Source organism: Barbus barbus, assembly GCF_936440315.1.
Source record: "Barbus barbus genome assembly, chromosome: 44".
In the NCBI taxonomy this organism is placed as follows: Eukaryota; Metazoa; Chordata; class Actinopteri; order Cypriniformes; family Cyprinidae; genus Barbus; species Barbus barbus.
This window is the reverse complement of record NC_136722.1, coordinates 23,267,138-23,289,960: the sequence shown is the minus strand read 5'-3', so window position 1 is coordinate 23,289,960 and position 22,823 is coordinate 23,267,138. Positions and strand designations below refer to the sequence as shown.

Sequence of the window (22,823 nt, the reverse complement as noted above, 5' to 3'; positions counted from 1 at the left end):
ATAAGCAATTTATTTACTATGTATATATATATTTTTTAAATAAAAAAGTTAAAAATAATACACAGAATGTATACCTGTTGTTATACTGTTTATTTTTCTCCTTTTTAATTCTACATAAAACATTTTCTTTAAAAAAAAAATTTACTAATTAAAGTAAAAATAAATAAATAATTATACTCCTTGCTCTACTTTTTATTTTTCCCTTTGCTCTCATTTTTATATTATGCTAAATATTTTCTTCTAAAAAAAAAAAAAAAAAATCAGAATTTTTGCCCCTTGGTTCTACCATTTATTTTGTTCTTTGCCTGCTATGTAATACCAGGGGTGCAAACTCGTCAGGAGTGAAAAAGGTGACAAACTAACCCCCCCCCACCACCACCACCACCACCAAGGAAAGTTAATTCACAGCACATTTCACACACAATGGCAAGTCAAAATGCTTCATAGGGAGAAAATGTTTCACACTGCAAAAAATGCTTTTCTTACATTTTTTATCTTGTTTCCAGTCCAAATATCTAATAATTCTTAAATCAAATAATTAGTTTTTTCAGAAAAAAAATAAGTCAAAAATCTAAATAATCTTGTTTTCAGTTTGAAATAAGATTATTTTGTTTACCCCATTTGCAGATTATTTAGCTTGTTTTAAGGAAAAATTTATTTGATTTTTGACATTTTGAATAAATTTTTTTTTTAAACAAGACAATAATTTTTACTTGTCTAGAAAATGCGTCTTGAGTTAAGAATTTTTAGATATATGTGGACTGGAAACAAGACAAAAAATCTAAGTAGGAAAGCATTTTGTGCAGTGCACCATTCAAGGATGAACACCTTTATATGATTAAAAGACGTCTGAGCGACAACTATGGTCTACAATCAACAAGGATTGTTGTTAAGATGTTACATGAACTTAGTCAGGGTAAATAAACCACTGTACATCTTCATTTCAGCACTCAGATTTTTGAAGCAGTTGACGGGCTAAACGCGAGGTGTTTCTCCATCTTGACACCTAGCTATGGCTTAGCGCTGCCTGACTTGAGCTGAGTGATACTAATATTACTGTACATTAAATGGTATGCTTTACTTATAGGTTGAACAGTTCTCAAATCGACATCATGTCAGAGTAATAGCTTACTTATATGCGAGACAAATGTTATGGTCAAGACTGAGGAGCATTTTTGCAAAGGGTAGCGAACTAATGTAGCGATAACATAACTTACAATCTTCATAGCTATCGCAACAGCAGCCTCACGCAAAACAAAACTAAACTAATTTTTTTTTTAAACCGCAGCCTCACGCGGTAATCACCATTTAAACTGGAATACCATAATTTACAGAAGATACAAATGCATCCCGTCCGAAATATGGACGTTTGCCTGCAGCGTCTAGGTTTCAGGAGTGAGATTGGTTGGATGAGGGAAAGAATATTAAGGGAAAGGGGAAAGGGAAGGGGAAGTGGTGTGTGGCCAAGTATGGTTACCCATACTCGGAATTTGTGCTCTGCATTTAACCCATCCAAGTGTACACACAGTAGTGAGCAGTGGGCAGCCAATGCTGCGGCACCCGGGGAGCAGTTGAGGGTTCGGTGCCTTGCTCAAGGGTCTCACCTCAGTCGTGGTATTGAGGGAGGAGAGAGTGTTGGTTATTCACTCCCCCCCAACTACAATCCCTGCCGGACCTGAGACTCGAACCCACAACCTTTGGGTTACAAGTCTGACTCTCTATCCATTAGGCCACGACAGATAAGCCAATCAGAGGCAGAGTAGGGCGGGTCCATTCCTTTGCCAACAGGGGGAAAAAACGCTACAGGTGACGTGACACAGATGACTCGCAGATACGACTACGACCCCCCCCCCCCCTTTTTTTTTTTTTTTTACAGATCTACACGATTTACGTGAATGACCTATTTCAAGGTGAAAACGGCAAATTTCGCCGAAAGGTGACAAGTTTGCGCCCCTGTAATACATTTTCTTAAAAAAATAATAATAATAATAATAAAACAAAAAAGTTACAAATAAAGACATCAAATTTATACACCTTGATCCACTGATTTTTTCCTTTTCACCCCCCCCCCCCCCTCTTTATTTAACAACTAAAAAAAGTTGCATTTAAGACTCTTTGTTCAATTTCTTTACAGTCATTAAAAAACAAACTGGATTAACATCTCACATACTACGATGACCATCACAAATTATTGACAAAGGTTCAAGACTGGACCTCAAACCTTCAGTCAGTCAGTAAGCTCTAACCAAAACAACAAACTCCATCAGGAAACCTGCATCTCAGAGCCCGACATACCTGTGTGAGTCCGTGAGGAGGTCCTAAAACAGGAGAGGCCATTCCCAGAACCATTCTTCCTACTTGAGTACCGTCACACGGGAAAAACAGGTTCACTAGCTAACCTCAAAACTAACAACAACTGTTTCCTGTCTCTCTCACAGTCTCCCCATAGAGTCTACAGAGAGAGCAACGACTCCTAGTCTGCTCCCTTGGAAAATGAGGACCAAAGTCTGAAGGGCATGGAGACCAGGAATGGGCGGAGTCTGTGTTCCTAACCCCACCCCTTTAATTAACATTACAGTCATGTGCCAACAGAACTTCTCAACACACCAAACAGAGTGTGTGCATATATTATGTGGCTGTGACTCGAAGTCTAGTGCACTGCCTAGTTAAACAGCATTTTTAGTGTGTCTATGATTGCCAAAAATGCTGTCTAGGTAGGCGGCCCACTAGGTTTTAAGACACACTATTGGTGTTATTCATTTTGATCTGTTCTCATGTAGCAAATCATTAACACTTCACACCCAACACGCACAAAACACTTACTTATCTCAACACACACAAAACACTCATATGTTCTGATGAATGACAGGTGTGTGTGTGCTACAAAAAAAATCTATCACCATCCTGTCCTGTATATTGTCAACCATATGTCTGTGTGTAAGTCTGTTTGTTCCTCTGGACGAGGTGTTTTGACAGCAAACATGGAAACAGTCCAGCTATTCATGACCCACAGGAAAACACACAGGTGTGTGTTTCATTAGAAGTGACGGGAAGACAGAAATGAGGAAAGGGAAAATCAGATCGCAAAAGCAGCACATTTCTGTATATACAAAATGAATATTCTAAAGACTGCTGGGAATAATAAACCACATTTGCAGTTTGGAAAAGAGTTTATGTTTCTGTAATCGCAATTTAAGAATTTAGCGCCACAATATACTAATGCAGATAACTATAAAGAGTTATGTAACTCTTTATTATAATTAAAGCTTTGGATAGACTGGGCCATAACCACATAGAAACTGAGGTGTACAGATTAAGCTAAACAGAATTTAATATAATCAGAAAATATAAAAAAAAGCATTTAGCTAGGCTATAAATTACAAAAAAGTAGTAAACCACACTGAAGGGCCAGCTTGCTATAAATATTCAAAAAACACAGTTCTGAATGAACCTCATGAACAAATCAGAATTTGAAGGAAGCTTACACTAAATAATATTTCTATCTTTTGCTGTAGTGTGTCAGTAGGAGATATCAGTTTACATTTACAAACATTCCTTTTGCTATTATTTGTAATAATCCAGTGAGATTTTTATGTGCACATGGACTCTAATAACAGCCAGAGCTCCACAGAGATCTGATCTGATCATCATCCAGTCTATCTGGATTGAAATGAAGAAACAGAACAAACTGAGACACACTAAATCCAGAATGCTTCAAGAAGCCTACCTGCAAAGCTACCTGAAGAACTATGTGCAAGTGTAAAATGTTGATTTGATTTAGTTAAGATGTTAACTGATAAATAAAATCCCTTTGACATTATTTTTGAAAGCACCCTAACTTTACATCATTTTTACACAAAACTTTTCACAGTACTGTAGCTTTGCAGGTAGGTTTCTTCAAGTATCTTGGAGACGTTGCCATAGTTCTCCTGGATTTAGTCTGCCTCAGTTTTTCTGTTTCTTAATGTTATTCCAGATGGATTGGATGAGATCAGATCTCTGTGTGGAGCACTGGCTGCTGTCAGACTCCTTGTGCACACAAAAACATCACTGGATTAATACAATCTATGGCAAAAGGAATGCTTGTAAACGTAAACTGATTTTATTATATATCCTACTGACACACTACTGAACATGTAGATAGTAAATAATGATTGAACTGAACACACATGAACCAGCAGGAGGTGCTGTAGCAGAGAAAAGAACATGCTCTGTTTCTCATGTTCTGAGCTTGTCTGTGGTCTTTCAATCTTTTGGGGAATTTGGGGAATGTGCTGGTCTAGATTCCACGATTCTGCTATAATGGGGTCCTGAAATGCTGAATTATTATGTTTGTCCTGACAAGAGGGGAGGAGAAATGGACCCAATAACCATAATGTTGGTGTGTAATACCTCGTCATATTCCTCTGGAGGTCCATTGGCTTCAACTGAGCTGAGATGAGTCTTGTAGAGGTCTGGATCAGATCCTGATAAAGAAAAACACCTTGCATTTAAAATAGAATTATGACAATGGACTAATGATAACTGCATATTATAATGTTTAGATTAATATCTCTCTATCCCTGTCTATTTATCTCTATATATTGGGTTGATCGACATCACTAGGGCATGGTAATTGAGTGTTTTGGAGGAACAGCGGTTTATGTCATTCACATTCTCTGTTTGTTTTTCATTCGTAAACAGTCACCATGGAATACATTGCGCTACGCAACCGGGCTGTCTGGAGTCCAGGAAACTATATTTATGTAATAGTCTGTTTCAGCTAGAATATTTTCCTCCTGAAAAATGATTCTTGAATCTGGTAAATGCTTTGGAGTACAAATAGACAGGCAGGGAGAGGTAGATGCTCCAGTCACTCATCCATTAATGAAGAGAGAAATCTGACTCGTGAAACACTGGACGCCCAGCAGGCCATTAGAAACATGATCTGAACATTACTGAAGTATAATCAGTAGAAAACCCAAGCAAAGTGCTTTAAGCTATCCCAGCATCATCATAATAGATTTAAAAATAGATGAGGAGTGTATGAGAAGACTAGTGTATGGCTTTGCTTTCAAACAGTGAGTGAGCACTCAGCAAAGACCACATTTGTAAACATTTGGCATCCAAGATGTAGACGAGTTTGTTTCTTCATCAGATTTAGAGAAATGTAGCATGACATCGCTTGCTCACCAGTGGATCCTATGTAGTGAATGGGTGCGGTCAGAATGAGAGTCCAAACAGCTGACAAATTCATCACAATAAATCCACACCACTCCAATCCATCAATTAATGTTGTGTGAAGCCAATAGGTGCATGCTTTTTCAAAAGTTAAAATAAAACTTTTGAAAAAGAATACATATCAAAATATTTAAATATATACATTTTTTAAAAGCATATCTGGGCGGAAACTACATTTTTATCTCAGACTTCAAGTGTGTTTTCTTCAGTTGCGGCGAGCTCAAAATGACCATGCGAAAGACCAGCGAGGTGTGGGATTATATTTTTGAATTAGAAGGCAATGGAAAAGTTGTGAGTAAACTGTGTAATGTCAGATTAGCTAACAGTAACTTTACAGGAGCGATGCGAAATAATATTCAATACAGGCACATGTGTGTTAGCTTGGAGGTAAGTAAAACAAGCATGGTTTTGTTTTTAGACAATATAGCCAACATGAAGTACATTTTTAAAAGCCGTTTTAATGCCATTCCTTGATAAACGTTCCAATTGTTTTTGACTTTTGTTTTAATATGTTGGCTAACGTTATATGAAAATGAAGAATTCTGTCAGTCTATTGATTTTATTTTCCGATCTGAATAAATAAGATGGTTTATGTTGAGTGTATGCTCTTCCTTTTTTTCTGTTTAACGACCGCCTAAAATTAAATGACAACGCGAGTCAAGCATACGGCATAATCGTGACCTATTTTTAGCAGAATTCATTGAGGGATTTGACAGTGTGATTCAAGTATTTCAAGTGTAGGCTGTTATATAGATACACGCAGTTTTTTTCTTTTGCCATTTTTTTGGGGGTTTCTAGCTTTTAGACTAGTCGGATACAAAACTTGCGTTTAAACGACAGTCAAATTAGTCGTAGCGCACATCCCTAGTTTTAACTATAAATAGTCTGGCCAAAATACACTCCATAATCCGTAATAACGCTTCCTCCAGTGAAAAAGTCCATCCCATGTGTCCTCTCACATTAAAATACACCCACATATTTGTTTAGATCTGTTTTGGACTTTTTTTCAATTGGCACCAATGTTTGATCTGCGCATACCACGTTTTACTGCAGAAAGCATTATTATGGATAATGGAATCATATTTTAGCCAGAAGAAATGGTTTGAAGTTAAAAATATCTTAATTTGTTTCTTACATACAAACACACAGCATCTGTGTCTAGCAGGTGTCTAATCCAGGTGTTAGTATGGCAGCAAACATCTGAGGATGATCATGTGCGTTTTGCCACATCATCTTTGCATTTACAACCAGGTTCTGTCAAGGTATGAATTCACTTTTTCTTTAATGTTTAATGTATTTATAAATCTAATTATATCAGTCATGTTAATGCTCCTGTGTGGCAAGTAAAAGCTCTTTTAAATGAGATTCTTTTCTTTAAAAGAAACTCAAATTTCCCATTTCAGCAGTGTGATTCACTGTAATTCACAGATGCTCTGACTCATTATTTTGCACTTTGTTTTTCTACTGTGATGTGAACTCTCCATCAGGAAAATCATTACTAAATAGCATCAGATTATCAAGCAGTCATCGAGAAATGTTTGTGTTACTGACTTGGCTATTATTTTGAGGACAAAACTGATGATGAATTTCCAAGCCAAACCTGAAAAACCTCCTTTTGAAGATGTCCTTTAAAAAAAAAAAAAAACATTTATTCTTTTCTGAAATTGGCAAAAGTTATATTTTAGGGTTTGGGCTTAGTCTGTAATATAATTCATCTCTAATTAAGAGCAACATTTGTTAACGGAAACCCCCAACATGATTTAAAGCATGTAGGGCTGCAGCTATCGATTCTTTTTGTAATCGATTAATCCAGCACTTAATCGATCGATTAATCGAGTAATCGGATAAAAACTTTTTTTGTGTTTTTAAACAACCAAAACAAATAATGCATAACGAAAATGATGTGGCTGTAAAATGATCAAGCATTTGGCTTTTATTTCTCAAAAAAAAATGTATTTATTCAAACTTCAACATTTGAACAGTGCATGACTGAGCTGGGCGAACAAAGCTGTCCATACTCCGTTGTGAAGTGCTGAGAGGGAGAAAAAGAGGAAAAGCAATTTAGCTTATTAAAATGCACAACAGGTTTCCCCATACACAAAAGAAATATGTTTTCACAATATATCTGAAATATATTTGCATTGTTGTTCACTTATATTTATCATTTTGAAATATATTCTGAAATATAACTAAAATATATTTATTGGGCCAATTTCGAATATTTGCATATATTCCAAAAAATATGTTTCAGATATATTGTGAAAACATATTTCAAATATATTTATTTTGTGTATGGGTCATGCTGTAATCTAGCCCTGAAAGTATATAGTATGTTTCATCGTAAAAGCCATTCACAACTTTTTTGACAGTAAATTATTTCCATTGGTTAGTTACCCCACAGCTGTTAAATAATGTACGTTTATCATGTAAGGGATAAACCATGACGGCCAGTGCAATTCTATGAAAATATACCACACCTCCACGGCACGTCGTGACCGCATCACACATCACAACGTCGTGCGGTATATTTTCATTAAATTGCACTGGCCGTTGTGGTTTATCCCTTACATAATTAACGTACATTATTTAACAGCCTTCCTCTCGACTAGCAATCACATTGATTTAACGCTACATTGAATTTATTACCTTGTCTCGGGTGACGGTCCTCTGGTCTTTGAGTAGAGTGGATGCTTTCTGTTTAGATGCTGTAGCATGGACGACGTGCTGTTGTGGTATGCTAGCTCGATCTTGCAATATACACACACCACGGCGTTCTCTTTACTTTTCAATTTGAAATGATCCCAAACCTTGGACATTTTCTGTCGTTTTCTCTTGTTTGAGTCTTCTCTTTGCTCATTGTTACCGCTCCCATCTTCCATTTTGCTGCCCGCGCTCTCAAATCAAAACACCGCTAACGACTTGCGTCTCCTTCCGCTTTTTGGGTGACGTAAGCGCGTTGTGTCATACAAAAAATAATAATTGCGAAAGAACGTGATGTGAGCTTTAAAATTATTTAAAAGAGGCTTCGAGGCAGAGGAATTTGCCTCGATAATTTTTTGTAATCGAGTTACTCGAGTTACTCGAGGAATCGTTGCAGCCCTAAAAGCATGCCTTGAGTGTGTTTGTATGTGCTGCTGTACCTTCATTGCTGATTGCGCTGATGCCTCTGTGGAAATCCTCAAAGCTGATCACACCCAGACCGCTGGGATCCAAGAACCGTGTCAGATCCTTCACCTGAAACCACAAACACACGGCACTCAACAAACATGACAAAACACACAACCTATTCATTTTACACAAACTTATGCATCACGGACTACATTATCATACATTTAATGACACCAAAACACACAAACATGAACTGATTCTTCCACAAAAAGGAAAAAGTTAAAAGAGGAGGAAAGAAATGTGATATTATTTACACACATGTAAAGATGTTAAATCCTGCACAAATTACATAATAAAAAAATTGAGAGTAAAGGTCTCTGCACACTGAGTCCGATGCGTTTTAATTAATCCGTTGCGAAAAAATTCGCAAAACTATACAAAATGTCTTCAAGCAGTGAGGATGATTTTGTTGTCCTCTCTCTTTTTAAAAAAAGAAAAAGAAAAAGGAAATATTGGGTCCATCCAATCCTTAGATTGCGCAGAGAGGAAGGAGAGTTTATTTTTATCTGCGGGATTATCCCGAGAGATTCAAACTTTATTTCAGGATGTCAGTGCCTCAGTTTGATACTTTGCTAGCGATACTGAATCCACATATTAAAAAGAAGACCACCAATTTCCGTGAACCAATTTATCCTGAACATTTACATTTATTCATTTAGCTGACGCTTTTATCCAAAGCGACTTACAATTGCTATATCTGTCAGAGGTCGCACGCCTCTGGAGCAACTAGGGGGTTAAGTGTCTTGCTCAGGGACACATTGGTGTCTCACAGTGGATTCGAACCCGGGTCTCTCACACCAAAGGCATGTGTCTTATCCACTGCGCCATCACCACCCCCTGAACAGAGACTGTCTGAGGTATGGATACACCCACAGACACACACACACACTGAACTGCGGCATCGGAAAGGTGCGCGCCAGGCATAACAAAATAGGCTACAGCAGTTCTTTATATTCTGTATCTTTGTATTCCGCAATTTGTTTGTCATAAAGTGCTCTGTGCTGCAAGACGAAGTGTATTAATTTGTCTGACACTATTTTGGATTTTTGCTTTCGCTTGTACGGTGGCTCTGAATTGTCAAAACACCTTCTCAAAGCATCTCAAAATGCTTTATACGGATGCGAAAAACGCAAAAAAAACGCAAAAAAAATAAATAAATAAATCGAACCCGATCCAAATTTTTTTTTTGACGGACGAAAATTTCGGAGGCAGTGTGCAAACGTGATTGACAAAACGTGAGGTCGTATTTATTTTTCAACGTGCAAAAATTTTGGACGAAAAATTCGGACTCAACGGACTCAAAGTGTGCAATGGCCAATGGTTCACGGAAATTGGTGGTCTTCTTTTTAATATGTGGATTCAGTATCGCTAGGTTTTTGAGACTCAAAAACGGCATGGGCTCATTTTAGTATTTTTCCAATCTATTATCTTGTATTTAGGAGCAAAACATGATATAAATTTATTTGTAACAGACAAACACAGACAAAAAAAAGTCTGTCCATCCCTGATATATGCTGGTAAAACACACAAATCTCTCTCACACACACAGTAATGTATTACACTCCAGTGAACAGACACAATTACACAGTCGGTAACCAGGCAACAGCAGAACTGATATCCAGCATGGCAGTCGTGAGTTCCAGAAACAGAGTTCTCAAAGAAAAACACCAAAACACCCTCAAATACCTCCAACCGAGAGATCAAAACATCAAACTGTTGCCTAAACATTAATCTCTGTTTGTGTGTGTGATATTTTAGTCCTTAAAGGCATTAATCTACACATAGAAAAAAATACATTGCAGGTCAATGGCTACTGTCAATTGTTTTGTTACCAACATTCTTCAAAATATCTTTAACAATATTGCTATAAATATGCTTAACAAAAGAAAGGAACTCATACAGGTTCGGAATGACATGAGGGTGAGTAAATGACTTAGGTTATTATTGTTAACTAATACAAAAATAAAACTACTAAAACTTTAATTGAAAAAGTTGAAATATAAAATACAATAAAAAAACGAAACTAAAACTGAAATAAAAAATAAACTAAATACTATTATTTAAAAATAAATAGGCCTAATTTACCACAACTTCAAAATAAAAATAAAAATATAACAGTACATAAAATACTAAAATAACTGTATAATATGCAAGTTGTTTATCAAAACATTTCTGTCAGATAAGCAGTCATTTAAAGGTTATTCCTGGTATTTTATTAATTAATCAAACGACTGCTTTATGTAATGTGGGTCAGGCACGGTGCTGTTTCACCCCTTTATATTAAAGCATCACAAGTCAAAGTGTGAAAACTGGCGAGTCACGAATCAGTCACATGAGTGGCGTCACTTTGATTTCACACATCAAAAAAAAACTGTGACTGACTGAATCACATTAATAACATCTGTCAGTTAAAACAGAAACAACCTCAGGCCGTCGATCTTATAAAAAACACTGGGTTTTTAGGTCTCCAAAAGCTAACTAACTCCATACAGAGAAAATATTCTTTATTCTTATTTACTCTTTTGACTTTCTAAATTTCTTACATTTTAAAATGCACAGTAGCAGCTTTCTCAGAGTCACACACATGGACAGTTTTGCTCTTTTACCTGATGCTAATTACCAGTTACTTCCTGGAAAACGCTACTTCTGGGTAAGAATTTGCATCTAACGTCACACAATCCCATAGCAACCGTATCATACAGATAAAAAAAGACATGGAGACGACATCATAATGAAAAACAAATGCACAGACACGATATCTCTCCAATGTGTACTGAAAACATATCTGAGACCAATACAAATATCCACACAGAAACTTTTTACATCATATCACTTTCTGTCTTCCTGATTCTTCAAGTTCATTTCTCTCCACCCTGTTAGTCATAAACCATCTCACCAGCTGAGCAAGCTCTTATACTGTACACTTGAGAAGATACTTGTGCAAACTTAAGTCCAATCACAGTCACGCAGCCAAAGGAATGACCCTCGAGGCTGAGATGGTGTATGGTTTGCAATTTCACCCCTGAAACCATAAACTACCTTATATAGAACACACAAACTTGCTTAGTGTTGCAAATATGTTAAACTTTTCTCATAACAGGGCGGTTAAAGTTTAAACCTGTCACAAGCTCACTGCAAAATTAGGAAACTCAAAGACAAATGCAAAAAGAAGTCGTATCTATGTACACTTCAAGTGCATTTGAGAAAAGATGAATAGCAATGATGAAAAGACAAATACAAGTTCATTTGTCCATGCACCCCTCTCTATCGTATCTGTCCGTTTAACCTTTCAGCTGATCTGATCAGCAGTTTTAACAGTCACAAGAGCCAGATTTCCGGCATCAAATCCATCCTCTCTTAAACGCACAATGGCGCATGTCTGGGGGATCAGGAGTTAACAGGAACACAACTCTATCTTCTCATCTGAATGGCAAAATAAACACACAGGGATTTTGAAATCGGCACATCCAGTGCTCAACTGGGTCTCAAAAGCTAGTTGGAAATAAATATATCCTCCTTCTGAATATCTAGCATCACTTGTGTACTGACCTGCCAAATACATAACATAAAAAAACCTATAAACACTAGTTCAACATCAATAACGCTCAAACAATACAGAGGATCATATTTTGTTAAACAAACTCACATGCATTACAAAAACAAAGAAATTCATAAGTTAAAGCCATGAATTATCTATTACTGATGTGCCCGTAGTTCAGGTGGCAATCACAATGACATCCATTCTTACTAAAACTGTTCTTTTTGTTTTGACTGACTACCAGGAATATTCCTGTTTAATACAAATTAAGCTCAAATTAACAGAACATGTGACAATGTTGATTACAGCAAAAATTAACTGCTACTTGTCCCTCTTTTTCTTTAAAATAAGCAAAAATCTGGATTCAACATGACAATTTTTCAACAATGTTGCTCAGGCACTTTCCCACTGAGAATGGGTAACAAATTTCTATCTGGATATTTTAGATCGGTTGTGGGCCCTGTGCCTCACCTGGTTGCCCGCTGACGGCAACATTGCTCAAACATTTGCCCCCGTGTATCATCGGCCTAAAAAAATCCTACTAACCATTTCTATGCTAAGTTATTTTACAACATTGTCTCTATTTCTACAAACTTTGTCAATTGTATTGAACCTGGAATATTCCTTTAAACTGTTGATGTTCAAGTTAAGATCCAGAAATTATTACAAGTTACTAGGTAATTAAATACTACTTGCATAGTTTGTTAAAACTGATGCAAAACAAATGATAGTTAAAAAGGAAAGACGCCATGAAAGACAGAGTGAGAGGACAAGAGTGGTATTCTGAGTCTTTGAGGGTTTGAATAATAAAAGAGCAGTTCTTGGGTGTCACCATGATCGAGTTTCACTTTGAGCTTTGGGAAGCAAATGAAGACACACACTGTCCTGTAATCATAAAGCATTTTTATAACATTTACACCCCCCACCCAATATTTAGCCACCACAAACAAATAGACAAGGATACGCCAAAAACTGACCTGATCGGCTCCATATGCTTTTGCAAACTCGATGAACTCCTCAATATGGACAAATCCATCCCCGTCCTGATCCAAAGCCTGGAAAACTGCTCGGAGAGCCGACTGCTCCTCGCTTTTATGGGCTGTTGAGGAAACTATAGGCACGTTTATCAAATCCACAGGGACCCTCTGGTCATGAAGCGATTTTGTCAGCAGAGCATCTGAGACTTTGCACAGATCCAGAGTCATTTCTGCATGTTTGGGAATGTTGGGAGTATCAGGATTATTCTCCATCAAGGTCAGGTAGGCCTCCCCATGCAAGCTGGTTCCACAGGGAAAGACATTTCTGTGTGAGGGAGGAGAGCTGTGGGTGACTGAGCACACTTGTTGCTCTTGTGCCAGGTCTATCTGTGATGGTGTCAGCTGATGGAAATCCTCCTGATGTGTAAGCAGAGCAGGAAACTCCGCCTCTCCAGTAGCTTCACACAATTGGCTGGGAGTCTCTGTGGTCTCTGTAAGATCCGGCCCCACAAGTCCACCCGTCACGGTCAGCTGATCACCTGCACAGGTGAAGGGAGTGGACTCTAAAGAATCAGGATTACTTGCACAATGAGGTTTGACTTGATTCTGAGTAGACATACTGCAATCTGAACTCTCCCCTCCCTGTAAAGACACGCAGTCAAGTTTCTCTTCGACATTCAGTGGTGTATTGTGACCGTCATTATGAGCAGTTACATTTTCTTCAGGTGTGTCTATTATAATTGCACTTGAGTTTGTAGTCAAAGAGTCATTCAGTTGGTCCAAAGTTGTGAGATTTTCCACAAGCGTGCTCTCTTTTTGTTGAGTATTGACTTGTTCCTGACAGGTTTCACTCATTGCGTTCAATTCTTGATTGTTGTCAGCTTTACTGTTATCTAGGTTTAAATTAACAATTTGCAAACTGTCAGACTTACTTTGCAAACTAGTTGCCTCCTGATTTTGATGCAAATCTGAGCTCTCTAAAACTTTGAGCGTGTCCGAGTCTTCTGTGTTACCTATTGTGGGTGTACCATCGGCTCGCTGTGTCTCCATAGCCTCAGGGTCACTGTCTATGTTGTCTGTTTCTACATTTGTTACATTATCCTGAAATTCAAGAGTAAGTGCATTAGATTCAAGATCGGGTGAGTTTGCATCATATTTTTCCTGTTCTGTTAGCTCAGTAGCATCTGTCACAGGTGGAATTACAGAGTCTAAAGATGGCACAGCTTCGCAAGAGATCCTGTCTGTGAAGATCTCAAACATGGAATCAGGAATATCTCCATCATAGGGCATCTCAGATAAGGCTTCAGCTAAATGTGTGGGTTGGCTGTGGTCCTCAGATAAGATGTCATCTTCAGGTGAGAAGTCAATTAAGGCATTGTGCTCAGATGTGATGACTGGCAAGACTGTTGCGGACTCTTTATGTTCATCTCTGTCAAGCAGGCTTTCAGTTGAAGGATCTTCTGCTTGTAAATCAACAAATGCAATTGGTGTGAGTTCTGTTTTCACTTCAGAAAAAACGCTATCAGTTGTAGCATTGGACGCAACCTCCTCCTCTATCTTTTCTCCAACCGTTTCCAAAGGTACATCAAATGTGCATTCTGTGGATAAATCACACAACACTTCTTCACAAAGTTCAGGTGATATGCAAGACTCACCTAATGGAGTCCTACAGACAGTCTCTGCTTCAGAAGATAGTTGTGTTGTTTCTATGTTAGCGTCTGTTGTCTCTTGGCTCTGAAGATCATCGTCATGGGTCTCGTTACTAGCTGAGGGCTTACTACTCTCCTGTTCAGAGTATAGACCTCCAACCAGCAGCCCAGGTAACAACATCTCCATCTCATCCATTGGAAGGGGAGCATTACCCTCGTGAAATGACAGGACAGTTAGTTCTGTACACGTCGTCGGAGGGATGGCCTCACAGGAAAGGGCTGAGGATGAGAAGTTGATGTGTTCTGGTGTAGATAAAGATGTCTGACAAATAATTGAAGGCTTGGGATTTGAGTTTGTATCTGTACATGACAACTCCACAGGAGAAACAAGCAGCAAACCTTCAGATTCCAGAGTGAGATGAGTCCCGCGTGGAAGCAAGCACTGACTGTCGTTGTTCAAAAATGTTCTTTCCTCTAGGAAATTATGGCTGAATTCACAGTTTGTTAAATGTGTGTCCTCAAGGAGGTGAGCTTCTTGTAGTAGTGTTTTGTCAGACTGAATTGTGGGGTCAATAATACCTGTGTACACATCTAGAGAGTTTGAAGTGGCAGTAACCTCCACAGGTTGCAGGAAATCAGGCACCTGTTCAGCAAGGTCATAAAAGTTGTTTTGGTTCTGCACAGGTACGTTTGAGAGCGTAGGACTAGTTGATCTAGAGTTAAAACAGATGAGATCTCCAACAACAATTTCCGAACCTCCAGGAGAACCCTCTCCTTTGAGATCTTGGGGAGGAGGAGGCTGAGTCTTCCATTCGGGATAGTCACATTCCAAACCATTTTCCCAGGAATACGTCTGCCCTGAATACTGAGAGGACCAAAACAGGTCATCAAGATTTATGGCATTTTCCTGAAAAATTTCATTAGTAGAATCGCCAACAGAACTGTTTTCTTTATCCATAAGGAGAAATTCGAGGGGATTCTGCTCAGATTCCCACTCAGAACACCCCTGAGGGCTGGAGAGAACTTGCTCCATTGAAAAGAAGAGTTCTCTCCTCTGACAAGCGGAAATATTCCAGAAATGCCAATCCTTTGTTATGATCCCACAAGGTAATAATGTTCAAAAGCAGTTGGTGGCCTCTTCCAGCATACGCACCAAAAGAAATATCCTTGTCGAGACCCATGCGTAAGCGTCCACCTCCCTGTAAATGATCAACCACTGTTTACTTTTACGGACACAGGGATAATGTTTCACTGCAGTAATACAGCTCATATGGGCTGAGATAGTTTTTCCGAAATGCAAACCTCTCCATGAAAAGAAAAAAAAACTGGCCCTGTTTCCCTGTTCTGCATTCAAAGCCACATCTAATCCATTTAACATAAGACTTCTCAAAACATGCTGATCCTAATCAACACATAATAACAGGATTACTTCACATCTTAAAATTGCCACTCATAAAAAAACTCAGAAATTATTTATGAAAAATAAAATTTTTGAATCTATTACATAAAATAGAAAGCTATATCATGCCAATATCAGACCGCATGTCCAAACTCCATTTGAGTTCATTCATAATCCCTAACTTCCTAATGTTCCTGCCTGATTCATTAACAAATCATTATAAATTCACATTAATGGTACACTTATAACAGGCTTGACACTTCCCTGGATTCACTAGTAATTATTAAAGTCTGGTTATGATGTATAAACACGAGGCAGTGTATTCAGATTGTCTCGCTGTCTGAGAGAGTAAAACTTTACATATTTTATATGTTAAGCACAACACTGTGTTCTAAACAGCTGTCATTTTGTCATTAGACTAAAACCGAAAACCCTTAAATGATAGATTGCTCTAGCGCTGTTAGCATCAGCATCCTCCACATCTGAGGTAAACCCAATAGCGGACTAGCTGGCCCATACGACCCCCGCTCATTTCGATATAAAAGACCACCCGTGATATGTTTCTGGTTCCCGTCAGAGTCCTTAATTTGGTTTGATGCTAGGCGTTTTATTCCTCAGTTTATCTCTCTTAAAAACAGGCCAATATCCAGGTCGAGTCTCGCGAGTCATCCACCTGCGCTTGTTATTAGCCTGTTAGCGGGTTCAAATCAGCTCGAGACCACCGATAATCCCACAATAAAGCGCGGTTGCCTTTTTTAATCCTTCCGCAGCGACTCATCCGTTAACCTGAAATCCAAGATTTAAAATGAGACGTCCTGTGTTTAGTCGACGGATGATGTTTCAGTTATATCTGTCTCTCTCTCATCAGCAGCAATACACAACCTCTGTTGTCTCTCACACACACACACTCGCGTGTACACACGGCAGCAACACGCATGCGCAGCGCCGCACCACAGGCGTCAAGAATCATTCCTCGCGCACTTATCTGTGCTTTTGGTTGTGATGGTGATGATGGAATGCAGATTTATAACGGTATTTTTTTGAAAGTCACATTCCCGCGAATCAGTTAACTAACGGCTATCATGCCATCATTTGCTATAGACAACTGCGAGAGGTGAAATAGTGGTTAACATAATCGATAAAGTTCGCCAGAATTACAGTAAATAACGTTTACTTGGAAGAAATACTTATTTGTTAAACAAACAGTGTTATTTTCAGGGATTTCCTGTGATTTTCTTGCGCCCCCGTGTGTACGATCAAAGATATTACAGCTAACGTTAATCCTCCGGAAAAGGTAATACACAAGAATTATAAAAGATTTATTATAACCGTTAAAGAACACAATCATGTTTACATAATTTTTTGTTTAAAATTTTATACATGTACTGTAACTGAAAATTTAAAAAACGCCATTAATGTAACGTTAGTGCTAAAGTGGTTATTAATGTTATCAGACATTATAATACTAATAATCTGTGGTTAAACATGCTTGAAATGTCAACATAATGCCATGTAAGACAAGGGTGTCTATAAATATCTTACCAGGTGACTCTCATAAAATTCAAAAACATGTTTGTCATATTTCACCTCAAAATTAAAGACAATATATTTGCATAAAAATGCAGTCATTCCTGTAATGAGACAAAAGAAACAACGTAGGAAAACATTGGAACTTGTTCTTTGTACTGATCTTAATTTATGCTGAAAATCCAATGAAAATAATGAGAATTAACAACTAAAAGAAGTACAACAGCATTATGAAAATTAGAATTTGGGTGGAAATATGTTTAATTCTAAAAGACCTAAAATTAGGCTTAATTTTCTTAACACAGAATATAATTTCTTATTTTTTTCTTTACTTTTGGGGTGAGAAATAATATGGACGTTTTAGTAATATTCGACAATTATCATCCAGATGTTGGCTTGATCAACTGGTTCATTGCTGTTGATTTCATCCTCTATATTCATGCTATTTATCCTTTCTCTTCTCTGCAGACCAAAAACCTAGAAACATAAGAGAAACATAGATTTTATATACCAAAACATTACCTACATATTCACAAGTCAGTCATACAGTAGTACAAAAATTAATCGGAAAAATAAATTTTGCTTGCAAGATACAGAATTTTGTGAGCATTTAATTAAGAATAATTATTGATTTATGTTAATCAGTTCAGTCCTATTTAACTAGCAAACACCTGTCTTCTAGCACAGGCACACACACCTGTGTGCGGTGCTGTCTGTTCATAGTTTTGCAGAGCGAGATGAGATAATACCCAGCAGCCGTTCCACGTCATTGGCCGAGGTAAGCCACGCCCCTCCGTCTGCGACCAGTACAGCGCCGGTGACGTATGAAGACGCGCGACTGGCCAGGAAAAGAACCGCATGTGCGATCTCCGTCTTATTGCCGGCTCTTTGCAGCGGGATGCTGTGGAAAACCCCCGCTGACTCGGAATATGAACCACCTGAAAAACCATAGTGATATTGAAAAAGAAAGGTATGTTGACACTAGAATGAGGATACATGCACACAAAGGTCTTACCCAGTCTACGGTATCCCTCTGTGCCAGAGATAGGGCCTGGAGCCACTGTGTTCACCCGTACACCACTGGGGCCCCACTCGACCGCCAAATGCCTTGTCATGGCATCTACAAACACATACATATTTACATTTAGTCACTTAGCAGATGCTTTTATCCAAAGAGAATTACAAATGAGGACAATGGAAGCAATCAAAATCAACAAAAGAGCAATGATATGCAAGTGCTATAACAAGTTTCAATTAGCGTAACGCAACATGCAGCTCATTAGTCCTTATTTTAATCGCAGTTGTTTTAGTATAATTTATAGATTTTTTAATTTATAAGTTTGTTTATTTTCGTCATTTTATTTTGTAGAAATTAGAATATTTTTTTCTAATTTGTCTATTTAGTTTTAGTTTATTTTTATTTATTAGTTTTAGTTATTTTACTACAAATTAAACTAAATGGAAAATAAGAAATGTTGGAGCAGAAACGACATAAGTGTAAGTTTTTGTTATGTTTTTAGTTAACTAACTTTCATCATTGTGCCAAATTGGTCTTTTCAGTCTACAGAACATCTCTTATCCTCACAGTCAACTTGAAAAAGATATTTTATCCAACATTATGGGGTCAAAAATGTATATGCACAACAGGACCAGCAATATGAATTAAAAATAAATAAATAAAAGGGGAAATACTGATTTCATGCCAGCTTTAAACCACAAATGTAATATGTTTTATTCCACATTTTTGTCCAAATTACAAATGAGGAACATCAGTCTTCATACTAATTACAGTTATTAATCTGCACACTATTGTTGTTTTATGTATGTTTTTTTCCATCTGCCATTCTAACACTACTACTGGTATTAAATACTTATTATATATTCTAACGTTTTTAATCATAAAACAATCAAATGACATTCTAAAGCAGGCAAACTGAAAATTAATGTCAGAATATCAACTAAAAAGGACACTAACCGTTTGCTGCCTTCGCTGACCCAGCATGCACCTGGAGAGCCTGACCTCTGTATCCCAGAGTGGCGGAAATGTTGACAATGGAGCCTCCATGATCCTGAGATAAAGGGAAAAAAGCCACAAACTACGAGACACTTACAATAAACTACTGCTTAATAAAGAGAGGCATCTACATGTGACAAAAAAAGCCAAGAACTGAGATATTTAGGTAATAAAAACTCTTGAAATTAATTTTTTTACCTTGAACCATTTGTCATAGATGACTTTACTGGTGTTGAAAGTTCCCATAGTGTCAATCTCCATTACGGTCTTGAAAGCGTTAAATGACAATGATGTAGCTGGACACAAGAAATTACCAGCAGCATCTGTGAAATAAAAATCATAAAGCACAAAACTGTCAAACTATTTGCATAAGCACATGTGCTTGCATTGTGTGTAATCACACATCAGAGAATGATCAAAAGAAACCTGATAAGAGGGTGTTAGTTGATCTTTGACATCATTATATCTACAGAATCAAGATCTCTTTGGGAATACGCTGCATGTTTTGGAGAATATATGAATTTATTACAGGTTAATGGCACTGTGTTTGACCTTCTTAAGCCTTTGACCAACTTAAGCCTTACTGTTAATAAGTATATCAACACGTCCGAATGTTTTCAAGGTTTCATCCATGGCAGCAGAAATCGTCTCTGGTTGACGCACATCCATGGCAATCGGCAAACACCGTCTGCCTGTAGTGCTGGTTAACTTTTTTGCAGCCTAAAACACAAAAACACACACTAAGGTGAATGACTCTTTATCAAAGTAGTGAATGACACGAGTGAGTTATTGGAGATTTGTAGAAACAGTACCTCAGAGAGTTTCTCCAGATTTCTGCTGGCAATGACCGTCTCACATCCATGCCTGGACAAAAATTTAAAAAGCTTCAAACGATTTTTGCAAGATTATAAACATATGGAAATTAATTTGAAGATGCAGGCTTGAGAAGACCACATGCTACCAAAGGTTAAAGAGCAATGTGTACGTCACTATAAAAGGCAATTTGTGACTGAAAAAGTCAAACTGAGAGGTTCAGTCATAGACAAAGTATTGACAGAGAGAAACTACAGTGGAAAAATCACTGACAACTCACCTCATCAGAACTTCTGCTATTCGAAACCCAATACCTGACCCTCCACCGGTTATAAAGGCCACCTGATCACTGCAAACACATAAAAATAAGTCTCTATCTCTATGTATTTCTATATGCATATTGAACAATGCAGGGATTTCACATTTAAAAAAAAAAAAAAAAAAAAAGAAAACTTCAGTGTTTACTGTGCTTACATGAGCAAATCAGGGCTGTAGACATGAGTGTATTTGCTCATGCACTCATCAGTCTCAACGTCCTCTGGTGAATTATTGACCAGCTGAGGTTTCTCTGCCATGATCCTTCTAAATAAGCACATGAAAACCACCAAAAGGTCATTTGCATGTTAAAACCCATCTTTTGTTTACAATGCATTAGCAGATGACAGTACTATAAATCTACATCTACTAAAAGTATTAGATATGTGATTTTGCAACCTCTCGCTTTACTTCGTTGTTTTTGCAATGCGACAGCGAGAAAAAACTCAAACAAAGCGTGAAATAAAGTCCAGAGTTACGTTACCCAAAATGTGAATCCGTTTGCACATGCGACCAGCTTCCGCGTTATTAATGTTATTAGTGAAGTTTATGCAACAGTTGTTTTCATTTGGCACGATGGACTTCTGTACCTGGGCGAGATGCGTGTGACGTCAAACGAACGTGCCCACGTATGGCATTATGGGAAATGTAGTCCGCCTTTTTTCTATTTGAACGTTACGATAAAAACTGTTCACTTTATATTAAAAAAATAATTTGAGCATTTTTTTCCCCCATGTTTTCTGAGACCTCAAAAAAGTACAGACGGCATCAGAATGATTAGCACTCAGACAGTCATATAATGGGGCAACACGGGGGTAACAAAGGGCTAAAAAAGCAAGAAATTTTGAAAAAAATTCAGCTGGTTGAACATCTAGAAAATAATTAAGTTAATTGACATCAGGTCTGTAAAATGATTAGCTATAAAAGGGATGTCTTAGAAAGGCAGAGTCTCTCAGAAGTAAAGATGGGCAGAGGCAATCCAATCTGTGAAAGAGTACGTAAAAAGATTGTGGAATACTTTAAAAACAACGTTCCTCAACGTCAAATTGCAAAGGCTTTGCAAATCTCATCATCAAAAGATTCAGAGAAACTGGAGAAATCTCTGTGCGTAAGGGACACGGCCGAAGACGTTTGTTGGATGCCCGTGGTCTTCGGCATGATTCTGTCATTGACATTACTAAATGGGCCCAGGAATACTTCCAGAAACCACTGTCAGTAAATACAAGCCATCTGCAGATGCCAACTAAAGCTCTATCACGCAAAAAATGAAGCCATATGTGAATATGGTCCAGAAGCGCCGTCGTGTCCTGTGGACCAAGGCTCATTTAAAATGGACTGTTTCAAAGTGGAAAAGTGTTCTATGGTCAGACGAGTCCAAATTTGACATTCTTGTTGGAAATCACGGATGCCGTGTCCTCCGGGCTAAAGAGGAGGGAGACCTTCCAGCGTGTTATCAGCGTTCAATTCAAAAGCCAGCATCTCTGATGGTATGGGAGTGCATAAGTGCATACGGTATGGGCAGTTTGCATGTTTCAGAAGGCACAATGAATGCTGAAAGGTATATAAAGGTTTTAGAGCAACATATGCTCCCCTCCAGACATGGTCTATTTCAGGGAAAGCCATGTGTATTTCAGCAGGACAATGCAAAACCACATACTGCAGCTATTACAACAGCATGGCTTCGTAATAGACGAGTCCGGGTGCTGAACTGGCCTGCCTGCAGTCCAGATCTTTCACCTATAGAGAACATTTGGCGCATTAAATGAAAAATGCATCAAAGACTACCACAAACTCTTCAGCAGCTGGAAACCTATATCAGGCAAGAATGGGACCAAATTCCAACACCAAAACTCCAGAAACTCATAACCTCGATGCCCAGACGTCTTCAAACTGTCCTGAAAAGAAGAGGAGATGCTACACCATGGTAAACATGCCCCCGTCCCAACTATTTTGAGACCTGTAGCAGGCAACTAATTTGAAATGAGCTCATTTTGTGCATAAAATGTAAACAATTTCTCTGTTTAAACATTTATCTATGTTCTATTGTGAATAAAATATTGGCTCATGTGATTTGAAATTCGTGAACATGCATTTACTCCCCTCACTTGCACAAAAAGAATTTCAGTATTTCTAAAAATGAGTAAAAACGGTGAAATGCAAACTCCAAATATAATGCAAACCTGCAATAATTAAATATGATAAA

The 22,823-nt window shown here is 37.9% G+C and overlaps 2 protein-coding genes across 5 annotated transcripts in view; both read right to left on the bottom strand.

Moving 5' to 3' along the window:
* LOC306863480 (rab11 family-interacting protein 3-like) overlaps positions 1-16,867 on the bottom strand; it is a 34,408-nt gene extending 17,541 nt beyond the window's left edge. The window contains exons 1-4 of one of the 2 annotated variants that reach the window (XM_079406827.1): positions 14,559-15,690; positions 12,904-14,363; positions 8,361-8,454; positions 4,393-4,466 (exon numbers count right to left, since the gene is read on the bottom strand). In XM_079406827.1, coding sequence (XP_079262953.1) covers positions 4,393-4,466; positions 8,361-8,454; positions 12,904-14,363; positions 14,559-15,585 — 2,655 coding nt within the window. In that variant the 5' untranslated portion in view covers positions 15,586-15,690. Of the gene's footprint in view, positions 1-4,392; positions 4,467-8,360; positions 8,455-12,903 lie in introns of both variants that reach the window. The other variant, XM_079406826.1, reaches the window with a different exon arrangement.
* Positions 16,868-17,257: 390 nt separating this feature from the next.
* Positions 17,258-21,243, bottom strand: decr2 (2,4-dienoyl CoA reductase 2, peroxisomal). Of its 3 annotated transcripts, none has more exons than XM_079406288.1 (10): positions 21,105-21,243; positions 20,780-20,887; positions 20,586-20,654; positions 20,305-20,356; positions 20,077-20,212; positions 19,691-19,815; positions 19,454-19,547; positions 18,494-18,598; positions 18,150-18,416; positions 17,258-17,955 (listed from the first exon to the last, which is right to left on the bottom strand). In XM_079406288.1, exons 2-9 carry the CDS (start codon positions 20,878-20,880, stop codon positions 18,196-18,198), a joined length of 903 nt encoding a protein of 300 aa, XP_079262414.1. In that variant the 5' UTR covers positions 20,881-20,887; positions 21,105-21,243; the 3' UTR covers positions 17,258-17,955; positions 18,150-18,195. The 3 variants fall into 3 exon arrangements, with proteins under 3 accessions (XP_079262414.1, XP_079262413.1, XP_079262412.1); XM_079406287.1 differs by having other exon boundaries at positions 18,176-18,416; XM_079406286.1 differs by having other exon boundaries at positions 18,228-18,416.
* Between the last annotated feature and the right edge of the window lie 1,580 nt (positions 21,244-22,823).